Source organism: Bufo gargarizans, chromosome 4, assembly GCF_014858855.1.
Source record: "Bufo gargarizans isolate SCDJY-AF-19 chromosome 4, ASM1485885v1, whole genome shotgun sequence".
Lineage (NCBI taxonomy): Eukaryota > Metazoa > Chordata > Amphibia > Anura > Bufonidae > Bufo > Bufo gargarizans.
The window spans coordinates 531,453,325-531,478,203 of NC_058083.1; the positions used below are offsets into that span (position 1 = coordinate 531,453,325).

Genomic DNA, 24,879 nt, shown 5'->3' on the forward strand with positions numbered 1-24,879 from the left:
TTGCAGTGGTGGGTGACGTGAAGCCTCATTCTCTGCTATGACATGCAGACTGATTCTCTGCTGTACATGAAGCCAGATTGTCTGTTACGGGACCTCTCTGCTCTGCCTGTGTGCTAGGCCTAAATATATGCCAATGGACTGTTGCAGTGGTGGCTGACGTGAAGCCTCATTCTCTGCTATGACATGCAGACTAATTCTCTGCTGACATGAAGCCAGATTCTCTGTTACGGGACCTCTCTCCTCTGCCTGTGTGTGTGCTGGGCCTAAATATATGCCAATGGACTGTTGCAGTGGTGGCTGACGTGAAGCCTCATTCTCTGCTATGACATGCAGACTGATTCTCTGCTGACATGAAGCCAGATTCTCTGTTACGGGACCTCTCTCCTCTGCCTGTGTGTGCTGGGCCTAAATATATGCCAATGGACTGTTGCAGTGGTGGCTGACGTGAAGCCTCATTCTCTGCTATGACATGCAGACTGATTCTCTGCTGACATGAAGCCAGATTCTCTGTTACGGGACCTCTCTCCTCTGCCTGTGTGTGCTGGGCCTAAATATATGCCAATGGACTGTTGCAGTGGTGGCTGACGTGAAGCCTCATTCTCTGCTATGACATGCAGACTGATTCTCTGCTGACATGAAGCCAGATTCTCTGTTACGGGACCTCTCTCCTCTGCCTGTGTGTGTGCTGGGCCTAAATATATGCCAATGGACTGTTGCAGTGGTGGCTGACGTGAAGCCTCATTCTCTGCTATGACATGCAGACTGATTCTCTGCTGACATGAAGACAGATTCTCTGTTACGGGACCTCTCTCCTCTGCCTGTGTGTGTGCTGGGCCTAAATATATGCCAATGGACTGCTTACAGTGGTGGCTGACGTGAAGCCTGATTCTCTGCTATGATATGAAGACTGATTCTCTGCTGACATGAAGCCAGATTGTCTGTTACGGGACCTCCCTCCTCTGCCTGGGTGCTGGGCCTAAATATATGACAATGGACTGTTGCAGTGGTGGCTGACGTGAAGCCTCATTCTCTGCTATGACATGCAGACTAATTCTCTGCTGACATGAAGACAGATTCTCTGTTACGGGACCTCCCTCCTCTGCCTGGGTGCTGGGCCTAAATATATGCCAATGGACTGTTGCAGTGGTGGCTGACGTGAAGCCTCATTCTCTGCTATGACATGCAGACTGATTCTCTGCTGACATGAAGCCAGATTGTCTGTTACGGGACCTCTCTCCTCTGCCTGGGTGCTGGGTAGTGTTGAGCGCGAATATTCGAAAAGCAAATTTTTTTCGCGAATATCGCAACTTCGCGATTTCGCGAATATTTCGAATATAGTGCTATATATTCGTAAAAACGAATATTCGTTTTTTGTTTTTTTCCCCCCCCCCCCACAAAATTACAGTACACATATAATTGATTGTTTCCCAAAGGTCCAACAGCTCAGATCTTACTCACATTGCCTAGAAAGTGATTGAGGCGCGAATCTTCGTAAGGCGATTTTATTAGCGCACATGCGAATATCGGCACGTCCCAGAACAGAGGCAAAGGGCTTTGCATTCATACATTAGTGAATTGAGTTGCGAATCTTCGTAAGGCGATTTTATTAGCGCACATGCGAATATCTACACTTGTCCCAGAACAGAGGCAAAGGGCTTTGCATTCATACATTAGTGATTGAATTGAGCTGCGAATCTTCGTAAGGCGATTTTATTAACGCAAATGCAAATATCTACACTTGTCCCCAGAACAGAGAGGCAAAGGCCTGTGCATTCATATAGTATAGCACCATATTCGCGAATACGTAGAACTTCGTAAAATTCGATTTACGAATATTCGTATTTTTTATTTTACTTTCCACCTTACAGATTACATTGATCTGTACTCTGTCAACTACTGTCATCACCCCCCACTGTATCTCGATTGATTCCCAAAAGTCTCACATTCCCTAGAAAGTGATTGAGGTGCGAATCTTCGTAAGGCGATTTTATTAGCGCACATGCGAATATCTACACTTGTCCCAGAACAGAGGCAAAGGGCATTGCATTCATACATTAGTGATTGAATTGAGTTGCGAATCTTCGTAAGGCGATTTCATTAGCGCACATGTGAATTTTGCATAGCATATGTATTATGCGATGCGAAAATTCGAATTATCGCATATGCGAAATAATAACGAATTTGAATAATCGCGAATATTTTACGAATATTCTTTCGAATATTCACAAAATTTCGCGAATTCGAATATGGGACATGCCGCTCAACACTAGTGCTGGGCCTAAATTTATGACAATGGACTGTTGCAGTGGTGGGTGACGTGAAGCCTGATTCTCTGCTATGACATGCAGACTGATTCTCTGCTGACATGAAGCCAGATTGTCTGTTACGGGACCTCTCTCCTCTGCCTGGGTGCTGGGCCTAAATATATGCCAATGGACTGTTGCAGTGGTGGCTGACGTGAAGCCTCATTCTCTGCTATGACATGCAGACTAATTCTCTGCTGACATGAAGACAGATTCTCTGTTACGGGACCTCTCTCCTCTGCCTGGGTGCCGGGGCCTAAATATCTGAGAATGGACTGTTCCAGTGGTGGCTGACGTGAAGCCTCATTCTCTGCTATGGAACCTCTCTCCAATTGATTTTGGTTAATTTTTATTTATTTAATTTTTATTTTAATTCATTTCCCTATCCACATTTGTTTGCAGGGGATTTACCTACATGTTGCTGCCTTTTGCAGCCCTCTAGCTCTTTCCTGGGCTGTTTTACAGCCTTTTTAGTGCCGAAAAGTTCGGGTCCCCATTGACTTCAATGGGGTTCGGGTTCGGGACGAAGTTCGGATCGGGTTCGGATCCCGAACCCGAACATTTCCGGGATGTTCGGCCGAACTTCTCGAACCCGAACATCCAGGTGTTCGCTCAACTCTACTCTTGAACCATTTGTTTGAAAATGTACAGACGTGGACAAAATTGTTGGTACCCTTTGGTCAATGAAAGAAAAAGTCACAATGGTCACAGAAATAACTTTAATCTGACAAAAGTAATAATAAATTAAAATTCTATAAATGTTAACCAATGAAAGTCAGACATTGTTTTTCAACCATGCTTCAACAGAATTATGTAAAAAAATAAACTCATGAAACAGGCATGGACAAAAATGATGGTACCCCTAGAAAACACAGAACATAATGTGACCAAAGGGACATGTTAATTCAAGGTGTGTCCACTAATTAGCATCACAGGTGTCTACAACCTTGTAATCAGCCATTGGGCCTATATATATGGCTCCAGGTAATCACTGTGTTGTTTGGTGATATGGTGTGTACCACACTCGACATGGACCAGAGGAAGCAAAGGAAAGAGCTGTCTCAAGAGATCAGAAAGAAAATTATAGACAAGCATGTTAAAGGTAAAGGCTATAAGACCATCTCCAAGCAACTAGATGTTCCTGTGAGTACAGTTGCACATATTATTCATAAGTTTAAGATCCATGGGACTGTAGCCAACCTCCCTGGACGTGGCCGCAGGAGGAAAATTGATGACAAATCTAAGAGACGGATAATCCGAATGGTAACAAAAGAGCCTAGAAAGACTTCTAAAGAGATTCAAGGTGAACTTCATGCTCAAGGAACATCAGTGTCAGATCGCACCATCCGTCGTTGTTTGAGCCAAAGTGGACTACATGGGAGACGACCAAGGAGGACACCATTGTTGAAAACGAATCATAAAAAAGCAAGACTGGAATATGCCAAACTACATGTTGACAAGCCACAAAGCTTCTGGGAGAATGTCCTGTGGACAGATGAGACAAAATCGAAGTTTTTGCCAAGGCACATCAGCTGTATGTTCACAGACGAAAAAATGAAGCATATCAAGAAAAGAACACTGTCCCTACTGTGAAACATGGAGGAGGCTCTGTTATGTTCTGGGGCTGCTTTGCTGCGTCTGGCACAGGGTGTCTTGAATCTGTGCAGGGTACAATGAAATCTCAAGACTATCAAGGAATTCTAGAGAGAAATGTACTAGCCAGTGTCAGAAAGCTTGGTCTCAGTCGCAGGTCATGGGTCTTGCAACAGGACAATGACCCAAAACACACCGCTAAAAACACCCAAGAATGGCTAAGAGGAAAAAATTGGACTATTCTAAAGTGGCCTTCTATGAGCCCTGACCTCAATCCTATTGAGCATCTTTGGAAGGAGCTGAAACATGCAGTCTGGAAAAGGCACCCTTCAAACCGGACACAACTGGAGCAGTTTGCTCATGAGGAGTGGGCCAAAATACCTGCTGAGAGGTGCAGATGTCTCATTGACAGTTACAGGAAGCGTTTGATTGCAGTGATTGCCTCAAAAGGTTGCGCAACAAAATATTAAGTTAGGGGTACCATCATTTTTGTCCATGCCTGTTTCATGAGTTTATTTTTTTACATAATTCTGTTGAAGCATGGTTGAAAAACAATGTCTGACTTTCATTGGTTAACATTTATAGAATTTTAATTTATTATTACTTTTGTCAGATTAAAGTTATTTCTGTGACCATTGTGACTTTTTCTTTCATTGACCAAAGGGTACCAACAATTTTGTCCACGTCTGTATATTCTGATAGTAGGGTTCTCTACATCTTCAACTCTATAGATCATATCTGTAATTCAAGTAGCCATTGATAAATCCCTTCCAGAATAAGTGGTTGTGATGTGACAGTCACCTGTTATGGCCATGATGACAACACCTTTAGCAGCAATTGACAACACCAGGGAACCCTGCCGATCAGCTCAGGTAAGCCTTGTGGCTGCTTTCTACCCCAACCGTCTCATTCATATGGCCTAGAAGCAGCTCAGTGATATTGAAGTGAATGAGACTAAGCTGCAATACCAAGCACATCCGCTATCCCATGGAAGGCATTGTGCTTTGTAAGCTGCAAGGAGGCCTCCTACAACAGCGGATCGGTGGGGGGTCTTGAGTGTCAAACCCCCCCAATCTGATATTGATGACCTATCTTGACGACAGGTCAGACTTCTCCCCTGTGTGAGCTTTCTGATGTCGAATAAGACTTGATTGAAGGATAAAACATATCCCACATTCTGAACATGAAAATTTCTTCTGTCCTACTAAGTGGATTCTTAGATGTTTCACAAGAGATGATTTTCCACTAAAACATTTCCCACATTCTGAGCATGAAAATGGCTTCTCTCCTGTGTGAATTCTTTGATGTGCTACAAGCATTGCTTTCATACGAAAACACTTCCCACAATCAGGACACAGAAAAGGCTTCTCTCCTGTGTGAATTATCTGATGATTAACAAGAGCTGATTTATGACTAAAACATTTTCCACATTCTGAACATGAAAATGGCTTCTCCCCTGTGTGATTTCTCTGATGCCCAACAAGGTGTGATTTCACACTAAAACATTTACCACATTCAGGACATGAAAATGGCTTCTCCCCTGTATGAAGTCTTAAATGTGTCACAAGACCACATTTATCACTAAAACATTTTAGACATTCTGAGCATGAAAATGGCTTCTCCCCTGTATGAATTCTTAAATGTTTCACAAGATTAGATTTCCGACAAAAACATTTCTGACATTCTGAACATGAAAATGGCTTCTGTCCTAAGTGGCTTCTTAGATGTATCAAAAGACTAGATTTCTCACTAAAACATTTCCCACATTCTGAGCATGAAAATGGCTTCTCTCCTGTGTGAATTCTTTGATGTATAACAAGATCTGATTTATGACTGAAACACTTTCCACATTCAGTACACAGAAACGGCTTCTCTCCTGTGTGAATTCTCTGATGTCTCACAAGACCAGCTTTTTGACTAAAACATTTCTGACATTCTGAACATGAAAATGGCTTACCCATTGTATGAATTCTTAAATGTGTCACAAGAACAGATTTATGACTAAAACATTTCCCACATTCCGAACATGAATACGGCTTCTCCCCTGTGTGACTTCTCTGATGTCCAACTAGATTAACTTTACTTGTAAAAGATTTTCCACATTCAGAGCATGAAAATGACTTTTTATCTCTGCAATTTCGCTCATCTAATCTCTCTTTATATCTCTTCATAAAAGGTTTCACATGTGAAAATATTTTTCCTCGCTTCTGTTTAGTTCTTGTTTTGCCAGTCAGTGATTGATTAGATGAAGGTTTCTTGTGACCAGCGGTATCGGTGGATAGATCTCCACTGTGAAGGACTGAGGGTACATTAGGAGTTATTGAATTAGCTTGTGTGGTATTGTTATCTTCTGCTTTATCATAGGAAGATAAAGGAAAATCCTTATGGTATACTCTCATCCTGTTTGCACCTAGAAAATTAAACAAAAGTTAATTTTTTTCCCAAAGCAATTTTTTTTATTATTAATCAATCAAGATTTTTTTGAAACAATCGTAAGCCAGAAAAAAAAAATAATATATAAAACATATGAGAGATAACAGTATAGTGTACAGTTTCAGTAAAGGTAGATTTAAAGGAACCAATAATCGTCTTGATTATCAGGAACGACAGTTCATGTGAGCGATCTTCCCGTAATCTCGCCATCTAAATGTGCCGCTGATCACCTGATGAATGAGAAAAACCATTGTTCATCAGGTGATCCTGCTGTTCATGCAGGCACCACCAATCATTGTTTCTGGACAGCAGATCGTGTGGTCTAAACAGCGATCTGCTGCCCAGAAACAATGATTCTGTATGGGGATGAGGGATCTCTATAGCGATCCCTCATCCTCATACTGTGAAAGAGTTCGCTGCTTGAAAATGCAGAGTTCTCCTTCACTGAACGAGCAGCCAGCTGTCCAGAAGAAACCTTCCTTCCTGACAACCAGCCGATCTATCAGCCCGTCTAATCTTGTCTTGAGTTTTTAGGAGTTTTTAGTTGTCCAAGAATATAATCCCTTGTAGAGATGGTGACAGGTGTTTCTATCCTGACCATACAGTCCAATACATCCCAATGTCAACAGACAACAAAAGTTCCAGAAATTCAAAAAATATACCACCAAAAATGAATATAATAGATATCATGAGTGGAAGGAAATTCAGCATTAACATGTACACACCACCTGTGTATACTCTTAATGTACGGCCCTATTATGTGCTTTACAAAACCATATCTCACCCAAGTGCTTAATGAGCTTTGAGGAAAATTATCAAAACTAGAGCAGGCGGCCACCATTCAGATTCCAACTATAATAGGACAACTTTTGGAAAATTAAATGTGATTTGATTGGTTGTCATGGGCAGCAACTCCATTTTACTTTCAACAAGCTCTGATACATCTTCTTCTCCTTTTGTTTTGATCGCTGTTGTGCCCTATTTGTGCTTTACTTATTATGGCAACTTTCTTATTTATTTCTCTTACACCTTTCCTTTTTCCATTCTCAGCCTTTGTATCCCCCTTAACCCCTTTTTTCCCGTTGTTCCATTGCTGCATTCTATATTTTTTAATTGCAATTTTAGGGCACATACAACTTAATGATTTATTTTTGTTAACTCTTTTTGGGTGGGAATGTGAAAAAACAACAGCAATTCCACCACTGATTTTGCATTTTACAATGTTTACCATGTGGCATAAAAAATATGTTTGCTTCATTCTGCAGATCAGTATGATTGCTCGAATACACATGAATAGGAAGGAGCCGTCCCATAGAAGTGAATAGGATGGCTTCTTGTAATTACACTGCTCACTGCTGCGATGTCAAGCGGGTAAACAATGAAAGGAAGGCAGCACTCGCAGGAAGCGCGGCCTTCTCTTTAATCAACTGATTGGCGGGGGTGCCAAGTGTCGGACCGCCACCAATATGATATTGATGACCTAACCTGAGGATACGCCATCAATATTAAAAACCTGGAAACCCCCTTTAAGCTCCTTAACCCTGATCATGACGGTTGGATGGCGAAACATGCAGGGAAACTTTAAAGTTTTGTCTTTGTTTTAACGTAAATTCAAAAAACTTGAGAATAAATAAGCTTATGCGGGATAAGTGAAGAAATATATTTACTAAATCTGATAAAAAAAATATAAGGCCTTCCGGCGGTGGGTCATCCAGTATGGCCGCATTTCAACGCTCTCCACACCAGCCGCAAAGTCAGCCACCATCGGCGTCCAAAAGAGCGACCAACGCAACACTAAAGAGGGGACAAGTCCCCTGTGGTAGCGCGGCTTGGAGGCCGCAAGTCATTACTGCCCTGGAGTCCGCGACAGTGAGCCACACTGCAGTACAAGGGACTTGTGAGTACTTTCAAGATGAAAATTCCATCATTTATCTTCACACAGTCACTTTTGAGCCAATAGTTACACCTTGTGGCCTATTACGGAATAACATTATCTATGACCAGCACTGATGCTTCTACAACTCTTTATGGCCAAATTTTGCTTTGTCTTCCTAATGGTATAAATATCTTAAAAGGATTACCCTCCAAAATGCCTAACACAATTCAAAAATCTGTTACACCACAGGCTTAAACCTAACAGAGATTATGGACAAATTTGTGGCCAAGAACAACACAGACCACCTCTCAGACGCAATCTGCCATAGCTGCCACTGATACCTAAACTAAAATGTCCAAATCTGCGGGCAAATTGGCAAAAAAGGAATACTCAAGGCTCCTCTCAATCAGCCTCGGATATGAACTTATTAACCCTTCTCATCTGAACTTATGACTAAACTTGGCCGCATTTGCAGATGATATTCTGTTAATCATCAAAACCCAAGAAATTACACTCCCACAAACACTACAGAATCTTATGGATATTGGACAACTCTCAGGATATACCCTAAATCTGGATAAATCTAAAGCCATGCTCCTTAAAGGCCACAAGAGACCGAGGTGGACTGCTCATTACCCATTTCAATGGCGCTCACACTCTATATCATACCTGGTGGTACAGATCACCAAGTCACCAGGCAAATTATACAATGCAAACATCGCTCCCTGTATACGTGCGCTTGAGGACACATTGGCAGGCTGGCGACACCTTCCTTTGTCTTATATGGGGCAGGCGTACCTTCTTAAGATGGTGGAATTCCCCCGCTTGTTATACCTTTTACATTCACTACCAATATATTTATGCCATAGGGATGAGAAGAAAATCACCTGTCTATACCGTACATTTATCTGGCAGGGTTGCCGTCCCAGAATACCTTATATTGTCCTACAACAGCCTTGAATGGGGGGGTTGAAATTTTCCAACATAAGGGCTTATAATATCGCAGCTCTCATGAGAATTGCTATAGATTGGATACACCACACGTCCATGTTCTCAAATAGGGATCAGGAACAGGCCTTTATACCCGGGCTTTTTTTTTCCCTTACCTACAAGCCAGTAGCTATCTCCAGAAGTTACTACCCAACCTAACCCCTCGAGAATGGAGTCCAGCTTTACAGGCCTCTCTTAAACATATTCCTACCTTAAAAGGGACATACCAACAGTTACTATAAATTTCTAAATACCCCTCTAGATTATAGTCAAGGGCAATGGGCAACTAAATGGCTCAGCGATATCCCGCAACTGACGATGTCCACTTTGTATCAGGCCCTGGAACACAACCTCCGCTATTTGCCGTCCAGTCGCTACAAGGAGATGACCCTGCAGATTTATCACCGGGCATATACAGTGGGATGCGAAAGTTTGGATAACCTTGTTAATCGTCATGATTTTCCCGTATAAATCGTTGGTTGTTACGATAAAAAATGTCAGTTAAATCTATCATATAGGAGACACACACAGTGATATCTGAGAAGTGAAATGAAGTTTATTGGATTTACAGAAAGTGCTATAATTGTATAACACAATCAGGCCGGTGCTACACGTGGTCGCTGCTGTTGTTGTCATTTTATTGATTCCAAAACCTTTAGAACTAATTATTGGAACTCAAATTAGCTTGGTAAGCTCAGCGACCCCTGCCCTACATACACAGGTGAATCCAATTATGAGACAGAGTATTTAAGGGGGTCAATTGTAAGTTTCCCTCCTCTTTTAATTTTCTCTGAAGAGTAGCAACATGGGGGTCTCAAAACAACTCTCAAATGGCCTGAAGACAAAGATTGTTCACCATCATGGTTTAGGGGAAGGATACAGAAAGCGGTCTCAGAGATTTCAGCTGTTTGTTTCCACAGTTAGGAACATATTGAGGAAATGGAAGACCACAGGCTCAGGTCAAGTTAAGGCTCGAAGTGGCAGACCAAGAAAAATCTTGGATAGACAGAAGTGACGAATGGTGAGAACACTCAGAGTCAACCCACAGACCAGCATCAAAGACCTACAACATCATCTTGCTGCAGATGGAGTCACTGTGCATCGTTCAACCATTCGGCGCACTTTACACAAGGAGATGCTGTATGCGAGAGGGATGCAGAGGAAGCCTTTTCTCCGCCCACAGCACAAAAAGTGCCGCTTGAGGTGGGCTAAAGCACATTTGGACAAGCCAGCTTCATTTTGGAATAAGGTGCTGTGGACTGATGAGACTAAAATTTAGTTATTTGGCCATAACAAGGGGCGTTATGCATGGAGGAAAAAGAACACAGCATTCCAAGAAAAACACCTGCTACCTACAGTAAAATATGGTGGTGGTTCCATCATGCTGTGGGGTTGTGTGGCCAGTGCAGGGACTGGGAATCTTGTCAAAGTTGAGGGACGCATGGATTCCACTCAGTATCAGCAGATTCTGGAGACCAATGTCCAGGAATCAGTGACAAAGCTGAAGCTGCCTCGGGGCTGGATCTTTCAACAAGACAACGACCCTAAACACTGCTCAAAATCCACTAAGGCATTTATGCAGAGGAACAAGTACAACGTTCTGGAATGGCCATCTCAGTCCCCAGACCTGAATATAATTGAAAATCTGTGGTGTGACTTAAAGAGAGCTGTCCATGCTCTGAAGCCATCAAACCTGAATGAACTAAAGATGTTTTGTAAAGAGGAATGGTCCAAAATACCTTCAACCAGAATCCAGACTCTCATTGGAACCTACAGGAAGCGTTTAGAGGCTGTAATTTCTGCAAAAGGAGGATCTACTAAATATTGATTTCATTTCTTTTTTGTGGTGCCCAAATTTATGCACCTGCCTAATTTTGTTTAAACAATTATAGCACACTTTCTGTAAATCCAATAAACTTCATTTCACTTCTCAAATATCACTGTGTGTGTCTCCTATATGATAGATTTAACCAACGATTTATACAGGAAAATCATGACGATTAACAAGGTTGCCCAAACTTTCGCATCCCACTGTATATCTCCGGTACGGGGCCATCGTATGGGCATCCTTGAATCGGATAGCTGCTTCCGTTGTAGAGAGGCAGGAGCAGATATTTTTCATTGCTTATGGCTATGCCCCGTGGTAGATTACACACATTTACCACCACCTATATCGGCAATTTTTGGATACATTGACTCGACCACAACGCGGTGCACCCTGGCAGCCAGAAACTACTATGTTTAATAGCAGCAGCAGGGGTCAGACCATCCTCCATACATGGATCAAACCTACACCCGCACCATTCTAGTCATTCCTTCAAAAACTTTCCTTATTAATGAAGATGGATTGGGTAGAGGCGTCTTTAAAAGAGGAGGCTCACGTGAAGCAATTTTTTGCGTGCTGGGAGAGTTTTATAGATATATTGCCCCTCCGGGTTAGGAGACGTATTCAGGAATGCTTCCAGCTCACCTCCTTTTACCAGACACGAATGCTATTAAATGACCCACCTATATCAGGGACGTGATTTAATCTGAGTGCTCAATGGGGGTCCCTTCGCGCAGTGTGCATGTTTGGATCTTCCATGTACTGAATATGGAGAGGAGATGAATGAGCTGGGCAAATGTTATGTTTTATTTGCTCCGCGGTTTGCGGAGAATTTAGTTATGGTTCTTCCACCACTTTTTCCCCACACCCATCCTTTACTCCTCCACTTCCCTCATTCTCCTTCTAAAAAAACTACAGACGTTGGACGGTTGATGAAAGGACTTTTAATATATTGCCCTATTGGGACCATCACCAGAAACATGTCATAAATAATACTGATTAATATTACTGCTCTTAGTAAAAATGTATGTTACTCTTTCTTATGTCAACCTTAAATAAAAACATTTGAAATGATAAAAATATAAAACAGACAAATCACATACAGAGTACTAGGAGTAAATAATCACTGGCCTCCAACACTATACAATATGTGTGTGTGTGGGGGGGGGGGGGCTCCTGTCGCCATGTAGTCACACATGGCCGACACCCCATGGTGATAAGAAACAGACAGATCTACAACATTCTACCTGGATGATGTTCAATGGAGTTCCCATTAACTGTCATTCACAAGGTTTATCCCTTTCAGCCTCTCCTCCTAAGGACGTCCAGTGTGCGGCACGCAGGGCAGAGATAATCACTCAGGAATGCAGCCTTCTCAGTACAATGGGGGATACCTGCATGTTATCTAACGATCCCTGACTCACTACATTACAAGGAATATCATTACAAAAAGGGGATATAATAGTTAATAGGGACAGAACCAATCAGTACTTCATTATGTATGTAAAATACACTTACAACACAGTTCATCCTCATCCTTTATACCCTATAAGTGGCCGCGCCAGTACCTCTTTTGGAAATTTTCTGAAAAATTTAAAGATTTGCTTCTAAACTTCTAAGCCTTCTAACGTCCCCAAAAAATTGCATAAAAAAACTGATCCAAACATGAAGTAGACGTATCGGGAATGTAAAGTAATAACTATTTTTGAAGGTATTACTATGTATTATAAAAAGTAGAGAAATTGAAAGTTTTCACCACATAAAGTGACACATGTCAGATTAGCAAATAATGGCCTGGGCAGGAAGGTGAAATATGGCAGGGTCTTTAAGGGGTTAATAAAGACATTTACAGTCAAACGAGATTTATGAAAGGTTCTTACCATTCGCGGACACTGATCCGGGTTTTTTGAGCTCACTCGTCGTTCCACCAGAACTTTCCTGCAGTAAAGATCCCACATTAAAGACATGAGAAAACAGAAAACTATACTGCACTGCTAGCTTATCTTATATCCAGGCCAAGATCAAACACCCCTAGAAGACATGAACCTTTCTGCCCTGAAGAAGAAGGATCTCCTCACGTGGTGATCAGACAGGATCAACATTCAGACAAGTATCTTACACATATGAAATGTGAAATTTTTCTGCATGAAATGACCTGATCCTATCCTGGAGAGGACGCTGAGCTCATCACCTCCAGTTCTTACATTATTGTACGGTAAAAAGCCTGTCATTGCTTCTGGAGACTGAACCTTATATCCACTTGCTCTTGTCCTTTGTGGTGACCTGATTCTAGATGAGAAGGTAATAATGTTTTGCATAAGCAGGAAGATTCTGTCCCTGATGAGTCAGTCACTGACTGTTAATACAGGACAGTATCTGCTGTAGATGCAGCTGACTGGCATTGTGCTGTCATTTAGTCTATGACTTACATCTACTCTGCAGGACTTTACTTTTACCCACATTGAATCTCAGTTGCCAAGTGGATGTCTAAACAGGAGAACATTTAATACAATCTTTTATGACACCAGAAACCATTTGTAGCAAACAACAAGATGCAATGGAGCCTACAGTATACTCCACTGCTGCTGGGGTTCCGGCATAAGAGGAAGCAAAGAAAATCAGCTGTGGAAGCAGCAAAGAGCGATGGCCCCAAAGTAACCCAGAATGTCTGTAAGTGACAGTGTGTGTGTACTGTATATACTGTATAAATCCCATGCACCTTAAGGATCCTCTGATGTCACGGGGTCACATGACATTCTCAAGTGACGTGACTCTGAAGCAGGTGCAGACTTATGTGGCAGGAAGACCCTTTCATACACTTAGGAGGAGTTTGAGCCAAGGCTGTTTTGAAGCAAAAATTTGTGTGTGGAGAGATGGCAACAGATGGCGACTTGTGTACTGGTGGGTTCGGGGGAGATGCCAACCTGCCATTTCTAGTTATGCCCCTGACAACAGTCTGTAGAGGATAGGTAGAAACCTCAGCTGCACTTACTTGATGATCCAGTGGGACATTCCGCTTTTCCTGTGGACAGTCCTGGAAATACAGAGGACTGGGACATCTCTCTGGTGGATTTCTCTGACTGGATCCATCTATAGGAAATACACACAGCGACAGAATACATTGTCTATATGTGATGATCAGATGATGGGGAATCTGACTCTCAGAACTGTTCTCTCCTCTACAGTTATGGAAGGTCTCCTCTTACCCGGTGATGTGAGGGACTGATTCTCCATCATGACGTCCTTGTACAGATCCTTGTGTCCTTCTAAATACTCCCACTCCTCCATGGAGAAATAGACAGCGACATCCTGACACCTTATAGGAACCTGACAACACAAGGACACAGTCATTACCAGACCCCTCCCTTGTCGTTATTGTATAATGTCCCAGCATTCCCAGCAGCGCTCACCTCTCCGCTCAGCAGCTCAGTGATCCTGGTGGTAAGTTCTAGGATCTTCTGCTCATGTATCATGGAATGAGGTGGAGGCTTGGTGATGGGGCTCTGGGTCGTGCTCCATCCTCCTGACACACAGGGTGTCACACACTCACCAGACGACTTCTTCACTACTGTGTAATCCTGTGTATGGGGAGACGCCGATCACTACAGAGATTCTAAGAATCCTTCACCTTTCCAGTCATTTCCCTGGTTTATTACTAGAGATAATAGTGATGTCATGTGAGACTCTCACCTCTCCAGTTATCAAGGAGATGATCTCTAGGGTGAGGTCTAATATCCTTGTAGCCAGGGGGTCTCTGTCCTTGTACAGATCCTTGTGTTCTTCTAAATATTCCCACTCCTCCATGGAGAAATAGACAGCGACATCCTGACACCTTATAGGAACCTGACAACACAAGGACACAGTCATTACCAGACCCCTCCCTTGGCGTTATTGTATAATGTCCCAGCATTCCCAGCAGCGCTCACCTCTCCGCTCAGCAGCTCAGTGATCCTGGTGGTAAGTTCTAGGATCTTCTGCTCATGTATCAGGGAATGAGGTGGAGGCTCGGTGATGGGGCTCTGGGTCCTGTTCTGTCCTCCTGACACACGGGGTGTCACACACTCACCAGACGACTTCTTCACTACTGTGTAATCCTGTGTATGGGGAGACGCCGATCACTACAGAGATTCTAAGAGTCCTTCACCTTTCCAGTCATTTCTCTGTTTTATTACTAGAGATAAGAGTGATGTCATGTGAGACTCTCACCTCTCCAGTTATCAAGGAGATGATCTCCAGGGTAAGGTCTAATATCCTTCCAGCCATGTGGTCTCTGTCCTTCTCCATCCTTGGTGGGTCATTGATGGAAAGGACCATTGTCTTTCAAGAGAAGAGAGTCCTGAACCTAAGGAACCTGAGGGAAACAAGTGAGTGCAGGTTAAGAGAGCACAGTCAGTGACGTGTAGGTCAGGGACACATTGTAGATTAATCTGGCACACCGGCTATGGGCATTTCTCCGTTTGATTAATTTAAAGGCAGACTGTTTTACTTTGTTATTTTATGTTTTCTTATTTGTGGATTATAACCTGGACCTACGGAGAATATAACTGATATAATCTGCTGATCTTCTGATTAGTTATCCCTTTAACCTCACTACACTAAAAAGGAAGCATATGTGGATTTATCTTTCTACAATAATATGGAGATCTGCTGGTCAGTTTTGGCTTGGACATTTCTGGTGTTGGAATTGAGCTTTATAATGTAATCTACTGATTTACATGTGTAATTTTATGTGTTTCTATTTAGATTTATGTCCCTCATTGTCCCCGGATGAACCGATAGTAATGAGGAAAAGTGTTGGGACCCAGAGGAGACCTCGTGACTCAGTTAGTCATGTAGGTGTATTGGGATCTCCACTGGGGACATTGATGATCTTATGGTCACTGTGATCTTTATGAATACACTTTCACACTTGGTGTTTTTGTTAGTGTTGTGTATATCACCGATACATCTTGTGTTTTATATTTCAGAACAGCTCGGTGCCTCTGGTATTTATTGGCGGGATTCTTCTGTGCCTATAGTCCAATTATCTTTGCTATTACGTTCACCATGATCTGTGCTTAGCAGATGGCTTATAGTCCGTATCTCTGTAACCTGTAATCAGTTTACATAACAGTCCCAGATATTGTCGGCTGTTCAGGAAAGACTGCAGCGTGTCCCAATACGGACGCAGATACGGTAGAATACAAGGGTGAGGCAAGGAGTCGTCAGCTCCCGGCTCCACCATTCCCCGGCCTGTGCTCTCCCTAGCAGGCAGGCGCGATGCAGGGACATCATCTGTGTCTGCTGAGCAGAGAGGCAGAAAGCACAAGCCGGGGGTGATGTGCTCCATTCACTGGGGGGACGGGGCTAGGGAGTACTTTTATATTTTATGAAAAATACAGGGGCAACACTATTTAAACGGGGGCAACTCTATGCTGAGAGGAACTCTGAGGCCGCCTGCACACGACGCGGGTGATCTCACATAAGATCTGAATGAATTTCTGTGCGGATTTCTGTACGTTTCTGCTCCATATCCGCACCAGAATCCGGAATCTCTAATTGCGGATTTTGATGCGGATTAGATGCCGTTCTGCCACAGATCTCGCACTTCATTGGAAAAGGGTGAAATCCGCAGTTATAACTGCAAACATTATTGACATTCTGCGGATTTGGAAACCTGCGCGGCAGATCAATTCCCGCATGGAAACAATCCGCAAACTGTACATGAGATTTGGGTCACCTCATCCGTGTTTGGTTGATTTGCAATTTGCGGAGCGCAAAACACCCAGCGGTCGTGTGCATGAGCCCTTACTGTGAGAGGGTATGACTGCTGAGTGGAGCACTAAGGGGAGTAACTACTGTGTGTGTTACACTGGTGTCCGCCGCCGGTGTTCTGTGTCCGCCGCTGCCCCGCACTTCTTTTTCTTCAGCATTGCAAGGGTTAATCCTTGAGTTCTTTGTGGAGCCATCAGGCTGCTGCTATGAGTTAGGGGGCACGCACACGGCCGTAGTTTTGGTTCAGAACCGATCCATTCATCTCAATCCGTAAGTGTATTCTGCGGCCACGGCCGCCAAAAAAGGTAGAACATAGAAAAAACTAATATTCGACATGCACTGGGCCGCTATCCGTGTTTTCGGATCAGCAGTTTTTTCCTTTTAGGTTTCTTACCGTCGGTCTATGATTCCTAGGGGGCCTTAGAGGGCTGAACCGAACCAGCATATAGACCATATAATCAATATATATATATATATTATTTTTTGCTACTCCACGTGAAAACACAGAGACCATCACCAAGAGAAGGATTCAGGAAGGGTGCTGTCGAGGGGTCTGGAAAATCTGATTACCGGTAAGAAGAGGTCGCAATAACGCCTGTACAAGCGTCATAGACGCGTCTTCAGGTGATTTTACGCCTTAAAAAAAGTCTAAGGCGTACCAATACGCCTTAGACTTTCCCTGCCTTTCATCAGCGCAGTGAGCGGCACAGGCAGCGCAGCGATACTGCCTGTGCCTGAAATGACCAATACAGCAAGGAGCTTTGTTATTGGTCGGTTTGAGCGGGCTTCCGGACCATTCTGCACACCACTCTGAAGTCCTGCAGCGGCGCGAGATTCTCACCGGGTGGCGCCTGGCGGGGGTAAGCGGTCTTGGGCTGTGGGTCACTTCCTCCATGTGCTCACAGCGTCCTGTCCAGTGAAGAATGTGCAGCGTGCGCCCAAACTCCATAGTAATCAGATACCAACAGACTCGCCCCAGGGCACTATATGCCTGAGCGTGCTTGCCCTGGTCGGATGAATGAAATGATCGGGTATGTGCCAGGCCAGTCGGGCGCAGTGCATGTTGACATGGAGATTGAAGTGGGGTGGGGGGACTGATGGTGATGAGTTGGGGTAAGCTATGAGGACGCTGTGAGCACATGGAGAAAGTGACCCGCAGCCTGACCGTCCAGAACATGAAGTGAATGTGACCAGTGGGGGACTTATGATTGGTGAGCCCATTAAATTAATTTCTCATAATTAGATGGCACAATATGTGATTGGTGCAATGTCATATGTTTCCTGCTGGGATCTAAGAGGGCAACTCCAGGAAAACCAAGGAGGGCTGGCAAATAGGCAATAGATTGTCACAGATATAGGGGCCGCCATTTTGCCTCCATTAGGTCTCAGTTACACGACTGTATCCATTTTGAGGTCTGCAAATCGCAGATCCACAAAATATGGACATCCGTGTGCTATCCACATCTCCATGCTGAAAAAGATAGAGCATGTCCTGTTCTGGCGGACCCACTTAAATCAATGGGTCCGCAAGAAAATGCGGATTGCACACAGACCGAATCCGTGATTTGCGTACCGCAAAATGGATACAGTTGTGTCCTTCAGACCTTATACTGAAAGCCACAGTGCTCATAGATGTAAAGTACACTATACTGTGCAATAGTCTAATATACCGTGTATAAGACTGTCCTATAACTGACTCCTGTGCATTCGTCTCAGACCGCCACCCACTGCTCCCTGCCAACAACACAAGACGTCCCTGTTCAATTCTTATTGCATTGTGTTTTGCACAGTCTACCGCTCCGATCTCTACATGACAGATTTGGTGCTTCAAGAAAGGTAGGGATTCAGTCTTCTCAGAGATAAATTTAAAAAAGGTCAAAAATAGCTATTTCTGCATGGAAGACATTATAGAGGAGACTGGTAATGGTTTCCTTGCCAAATTAGCAACATCTTAACATTATTTAGGCCTGTGTACTATATATATGAATTACCGCAAATTACGTACTCCTCCTTGGCTAAAAATACTCCTCAAAAATGGTTAGAGGAGTATTTTTACTCTTCCAGAAAAAATGTAGCGCGACCTCTGCCGGTAAGTGTAATCATTATTTTTTCCCTCCCCACGACAGCACCACAGAGAGAATTACAGAGGAATAGAACCCTTCCTAGGGAGGGACCACCGCTTGTAAAACTTTTCTACCAAAAGATAGATCAGAGGAAAAGTGCAGATCCAAATGGTAGTGAAAAAGGTACAAGGCGAAGACCACGTGGCTGCCTTACAAATTTGCTCAGTTGAAGCCCCCGACCTTTCAGCCCAAGAAGTGGAAACAGAGCGAGTAGAGTGACCCTTCACCGAGATTGGAGGAGACAGACACTCCTCCAAGTAGGATTGTATAATATCCAGTCTAAGCCATCTAGACAAGGTACTCTTGGCAGCCTTCTTCCCTTTATTCAATCCCAGAAAGAGAATAAACAAAGCAGAAGACTTTCTCCATCCTTCAGTAACTTTGAGATAGTGTAACAAGCATCTTCGGACATCTAGAGTATGAAATGCAATTTCTCCAGAATTTTTAGGATGGTCACAAAAGGAAGGAAGAATTATTTCTTGGGACCTATGAAATTTATAGGACACTTTGGGTAAAAAGGCCGGATCAGGATGAATAATGATCCAGAACCCAAGTGAAGGGAGGATTAATGGAAATAACCTGCAACTTGCTTATTCTTCTAGCAGTGGTGAGGGCTACTAATAAAACTATTTTGCTACAAGAATCCAGAGGTTCAAAGGGTGCCTTGGTTTAGGAATTAAGTACAAAATTAAAATCCCACACGGGGACCCTGGGGGATAAGACTGGTGTCATCCTATAAACTGCTTTAAAAAATCTAATGATCCATGGATTTGAGGCAAAGTTTTGTTCAAATAGTACCGACATGGAAGAAACTTGTACTTTAAGAGTACTCTTTGCCAGACCTAATGAAAGACCGTTCTGTAAAAATTCCAGGACCTGGGAAATAGGGACAGATAAGGGTAACATTTTTGGGTTAAGTTTACCAAAATCTATAAACTTCTTCCAGGTTCTAGCGTAGAATGAAATAGTCACATGCTTTCTGCTTTTAAGCAAAGTCGCAATGAGTTCCTGAGAGTATCCCTTCCTGATCAATAAGTTCTGCTCAAATTCCAAGCAGTCAGATGGAGACCACTGACTTCTGGATGAAAAACCGGATCCTGGGACAGCAGATCTGGGATGTCTCTGAGAAATCCAGGGGTCTGATACCAACATAGTCCGGAGGAGAGTAAACCATGTTGTCTTGGGCCAGAAGGGGGCAACGAGGATAACTCTTGCCTTGTCCTTTCTGATCTTCTTCAGGACTGCTGGGATCAACTGGAAGAGGGGAAAGGCATAGGCTAGGGGGAAGTTCCACTTCAGAAGAAAGGTGTCCACCCCATAGTGGAACTCCCTGGGATTTTTTTTAGTGAGTAAAAAAAAGTCTACTTTCTTGTTCTGGCTTGAACCAAATAGATCTATTACCGGCATGCCCCAAGACTTTGTGATCATGGCAAATATTGAATTTGTTCAGGGACCACTCCCCTTGCTTTAAGGCATACCTGCTTTAGGAAGTCTGCATAAACATTCTCCTTCCCTTTTATATGGAGAGCTGATACATGACTGACTTGTTTTTTCTAATGTTTCTAGCAATCTTCTCGCTTCCCACCCTAGGGTTATCGATCTTGTTCCCCCTGGTGATTCACATATGCCACAGTCACCTTTGTCTGAGAGAATCCTCACGTGACCTGTGCCAAAAAGGGACTGAGAAGCTTTCACGGCCAGTCTTACCGCTACTAATTCTTTCTGATTGGAAGAGAACAATCTCTGACTTGGGGACCATAGACCATGAAAACAGTACCCTTGAATATGGGCTCCCCACCCCCAAGGGCTTGCATCCATGGTCAGGACAATAGGATCTGGATAGGACCAAGGGACTCCCTGAACTAGATTGTCCCTGTCAAGCCACCAGGATAGACTCTTTACTGTCGAAATTTTTCTGACATCCAATGCCCCCTTGTATTTTTTGAAGGCTGTTAAAATCTCTGACTGTAACTGGCGGTAGTGAAGTTGTGCCCACTCCACCGCAGGCATGCAGGAAACTAGAGACCCCAGAACCAACATTGCCTTCCGAAGAGTCAGAGAAGTGGAGGAAAGTGACCTGATTTATTTCCAAATTTTTAAAAAACAATTTCTCTGGAAGATATACCTTCTGTGTTTCTGAGTTCCAAACCAGGCCCAGAAACATCTGTATTTTTACCGGTTTTGCAGTTTATTATCCACCCCTGTTCTTGAAAAGTCTGTACAACCATCTGAACGTTCTTCTTGCAATTGAGCCGGGAATACGCTATGATCAAAAAATCGTCCAGGTATGGAACTATCAACAAATTATTGATCCTTATGAATGAAACCATCTCTGCTACTACCTTTGTGAATATTCTTGGGGCCATGGACAGGCCAAAGGGCAATGCCTGGAACTATTGTTGAATGTGACCCTCCATTGGAATCGCCACCCTGAGGTATTTCTGAAATTCCTGCTGCATAGGAATATGAAAATAGACATCTTTTAAATCTATCACTGCCATGAAACAATGAGGAAAAATAAGCTGGGCCATATTCCTCGTTGTCTCCATTTTGAACTTTTTGTACACCAGAAATGTGTTCAAATCCCTCAGATTGATGATAGTCCTGTGAGAACCGTCTGGCTTTGGAACTAGAAAAAGATGGGAGAAATAGCCTTCAGATTGCTCTTCTAGGGGAACAGGAATCAGGACATCTTTCTTTATAAGGTCTAATACTTCCTTTATTATGGGAAAACAGCCATTAACACAAATGCTTTTTGTAATAACGAACCTTTGCGGAGGCAAGGAAAGGAATTCTGGTTTTAGACCTGAACTAATGACCTCCAAGACCCAAGGCCCCCCAATCTTTTCCCAGGCAGACTGGAAGAATTTTAGTCTTCCTCCCATTCTTGACCTGGCATCATTGTTGAGGTTGTTTCTTATTTGTAGAGGAAGAGTTTCCAAATAGGAATCCTCCCCCCCCCTCCAAAATTCTTGGATCTAAATCTCTGGTCTTTATCTCTGACTGGTCTTCTACCCACGTTATTCTTATAGGGACGAAAGGACTGCTTTTTCCTAGAATCAAATACCCCGGAAGGGTTAGGGACTGGAAACCTTCTTTTCCTATCAGCTGCTTTCTCTAATAGGTCGTCTAGCTCAGGATCAAACAAAAATTCTCCCTGGCAGGGGATGCCACATAACCTTTGTTTAGAGGCTATATCCCCCCACTCCAACTCTTAAGCCAAAGGGCTTAAGAGGTAAGGGATGCCGACTGAGCACTGAGTTTGATAGAATCGACTGAAGCATCTGTTAAGAAGTCAGACGCTTTTTGTAGTGTTGGCAAAAATCTGTTCCCTAGGGGATCTTTCTTTTAATTGCACTTAAAGTTGCTGCAACCTATAAGCCAGTGTTCTAGCCCTAACAGTAGCGGCTATAGCAGGGCAAAAGGATAATGTGGAGGCCTTCCAAGTTCCCCTAAGCTAGTGGCTTAGGGGAGCTTGGGACTTTCCTGCCTGGATTTCTACACTCCCTCTGAATTAAGGACATGATACTATTATGAACAGGAAAACAACAACCTTTCCTTTCCTGTAACCCTTCAAACAAAGAGTCCACTACTTATTTATTTTCTTTAACATCCTCAATGTTCATGGTAGATCTTATGACCTTTACTAATTTATCTGTGTCTTCTGGAGGAAAAAAGAAATTTGCCATAATTTCATCTTCTGAAGAAGAACTAGAATAAGACGACTCCTATGGAGAGTCACTCTCGTCAGACTAGTAATTCTGAGATAGGCTAAATTTAGAACTTTTCTCCTTCACAGATGTTTTAGCCCTCTTGCTTGGCTTCAAGGAATTTTTTACTTCTGTTTTAATGATGGATCTTATATTTTACAACAATGAAGGCGTCTGATATGGTCTTGTTGATGCAAGCTTGGCATAATTTCTTCCCATAAGAAGAAGATAGCGATGTCATACACAGCACACACTCTTTGTTTTTTCTTTTTGCCAGCATCTTGTTAGGTTTAGGCTGGGAAAACAATACAATACAAAGGGCCAAAAATGAGATGGAGTATCATAAATGAGCCACTTACCTCAAGGAAGATTGATCAACTACCAGGATGGGATTCACCATTTCTTCCTCTGCAGATTCTTGTCTTCTTTCTTCCTCCATGGCAGAAAGGAGGAAGTAGGGAGTCTATTCACTAAGAAAAAATGAATAGTTAACTTTTAACCAGCACATTTACTAATGGTGAGGGAATCGTATATAGGAAAGGGATCTCCATACATTCAGTCAAGCGCAGACCGTCCTGTAATAGCTCAGGGACTGGTCTGGCTTGTTCTCTTACATACCGCACAAGTGGCGTCCCCCAAGTGGCGTGCCTTCCGGAAGTGACCTGCCCGGAAGCGTTCCACACCGGCCAGCTATTTTCAGAAAAAAAAGTCCGGCAGAGCCTTGCCTCAAGGAGGCCCACATGTCGCGCCGCTCCCGGATGGCGCTTTTATGGGGCAGAGCTCTCCCTGAGAGGTAACCCACTTGCCTGCCGCAAGATACAGAGGGCCCCCGGAGCACCTCCATATCTTAGGGTCCTGTCAGCCTGCCCAGCAGCGCGATGGACTCCGGCAGCTACCGTCAGCCCTCTAGGGCCCCATAGGAATCATAGACCGACGGTAAGAAACCTAAAAGGAAAAAACTGTAGGTCTCCCACTCCAGGGACAGGAAACCACTGAAGGGGTAGAGAGGCTCCACCTTTTTATTCTGTAGGTTTCCTGTCCCTGGGGGTGGATCCCTCTCTCTGTGGTGCTGACGTGGGGAGGGGAAAATTCTCCCTCCTTGGGCTTTTTAAAATGTAGTCAAATGAAGAGGAAAAAAAAACAAGCAGTGTCTCCGGAAAGGCTGGTAGTAAACATGCAAAAATGGAAATTTTCAGGTTGCTGAAGGGGTTAATGTTTGGTAATACGATCAGCCCCATTACATGTCTATGGACACACAGGTATATAGATCCTTACACTATAGCGGTCTACACACCTGTATTATATAACTACAGATACACAGATAACTAGCGTCACCAGCGCTGGAAATAGTCATCTATGGGGGAAATAACCTGACACAATCCGTATTGCTCGTATGAAATAAGCCGAATGCAGACGGACTCCTGCTGATCTCACAAGAGCATTGACAGCAGCCACCAGATCCACCAATATGTCCATCATCAGCGCAGGTAAGGAAGGAGATAAAGAGAAGTCCTGTCCCCGTCCTGTCAGTCGCCTCTTTCCTCTAATCGCTGGTGTTCTGCTCCGGGGCCAGTGATGGGTCCGGGGTTTGTCCTGCTGCTCGCACAGCTGCAGGTTTGTTACTATCACATGTGTGTGCAATTATTTACCCCCAACTGTGCAAACCCCAATCCCTGCGGCCATCACTGAACCCCCAATATCACCAGCATTAAAGGGCTATTCCCGTCACATAACGTGAGGTTCTATCGCTAGGACTCGTCATCAGTGTGCGGTAGGTGGGGGCTCGCCTCTATCAGGACCCCACTAATCCTGAGGATGAAGGGGCTGCAGAGCTGCTTTACTGCTGAATCTCCTGCAAAGTCCCTGCTCATTAGAGCTCCGGCCTCCGCTGTGCAGGGACAGTGAGGAGAGGACACAGCGCTGCAGCCCCTTCATCTAGAAGAGGTTGTCCCCACCGATCACACACTGACTCCATATCCTAGTGATATCACAGAACATTGTGTGATGGAAGACCCCTCTAATCCAGGAGAACAGCCCCTCTTACAGGGGTCTGGGGGTCTCCTAATATTCCAGGGGGAGAGCAGACATGTCTGAGGAGAACTCCCCTCCTGACCGCCAGACTGTGTGAGCAGAGACTCTCTATGGCCGGTGCTGCCCCCTGCTGGCTGGACCTGCTATATATCACCTATAGAACCGCTCCATTCTAATAAACCCAGAACCAAGACCAATAACTGACCTGCAGATCTCTCCTCCTGGGGCTGCAGGACCTGCG

General features: G+C 43.8%; 1 protein-coding gene across 1 annotated transcript; it reads right to left on the reverse strand.

The window, feature by feature from the left end:
- Positions 1-4,606: 4,606 nt before the first annotated feature.
- LOC122934761 (gastrula zinc finger protein XlCGF57.1-like) lies at positions 4,607-24,879 on the reverse strand. Its single transcript, XM_044290453.1, has 7 exons — positions 24,844-24,879; positions 15,227-15,371; positions 14,947-15,114; positions 14,227-14,347; positions 14,013-14,110; positions 12,901-12,958; positions 4,607-6,306 (listed from the first exon to the last, which is right to left on the reverse strand). Exons 2-7 carry the CDS (start codon positions 15,332-15,334, stop codon positions 4,985-4,987), a joined length of 1,875 nt encoding a protein of 624 aa, XP_044146388.1. The 5' UTR covers positions 15,335-15,371; positions 24,844-24,879; the 3' UTR covers positions 4,607-4,984.

Coding starts and splice junctions, on each gene's coding strand:
- LOC122934761 (XM_044290453.1), bottom strand. CDS start 15,334: ATGGTCCTTTCCATCAATGACCCACCAAGGATGGAGAAGGACAGAGAC. Junction 15,115..15,226: donor TCTCCTTGATAACTGGAGAG/GTGAGAGTCTCA, acceptor CCCCATACACAG/GATTACACAGTAGTGAAGAA. Junction 14,111..14,226: donor TCAGTCCCTCACATCACCGG/GTAAGAGGAGAC, acceptor TATTTCCTATAG/ATGGATCCAGTCAGAGAAAT.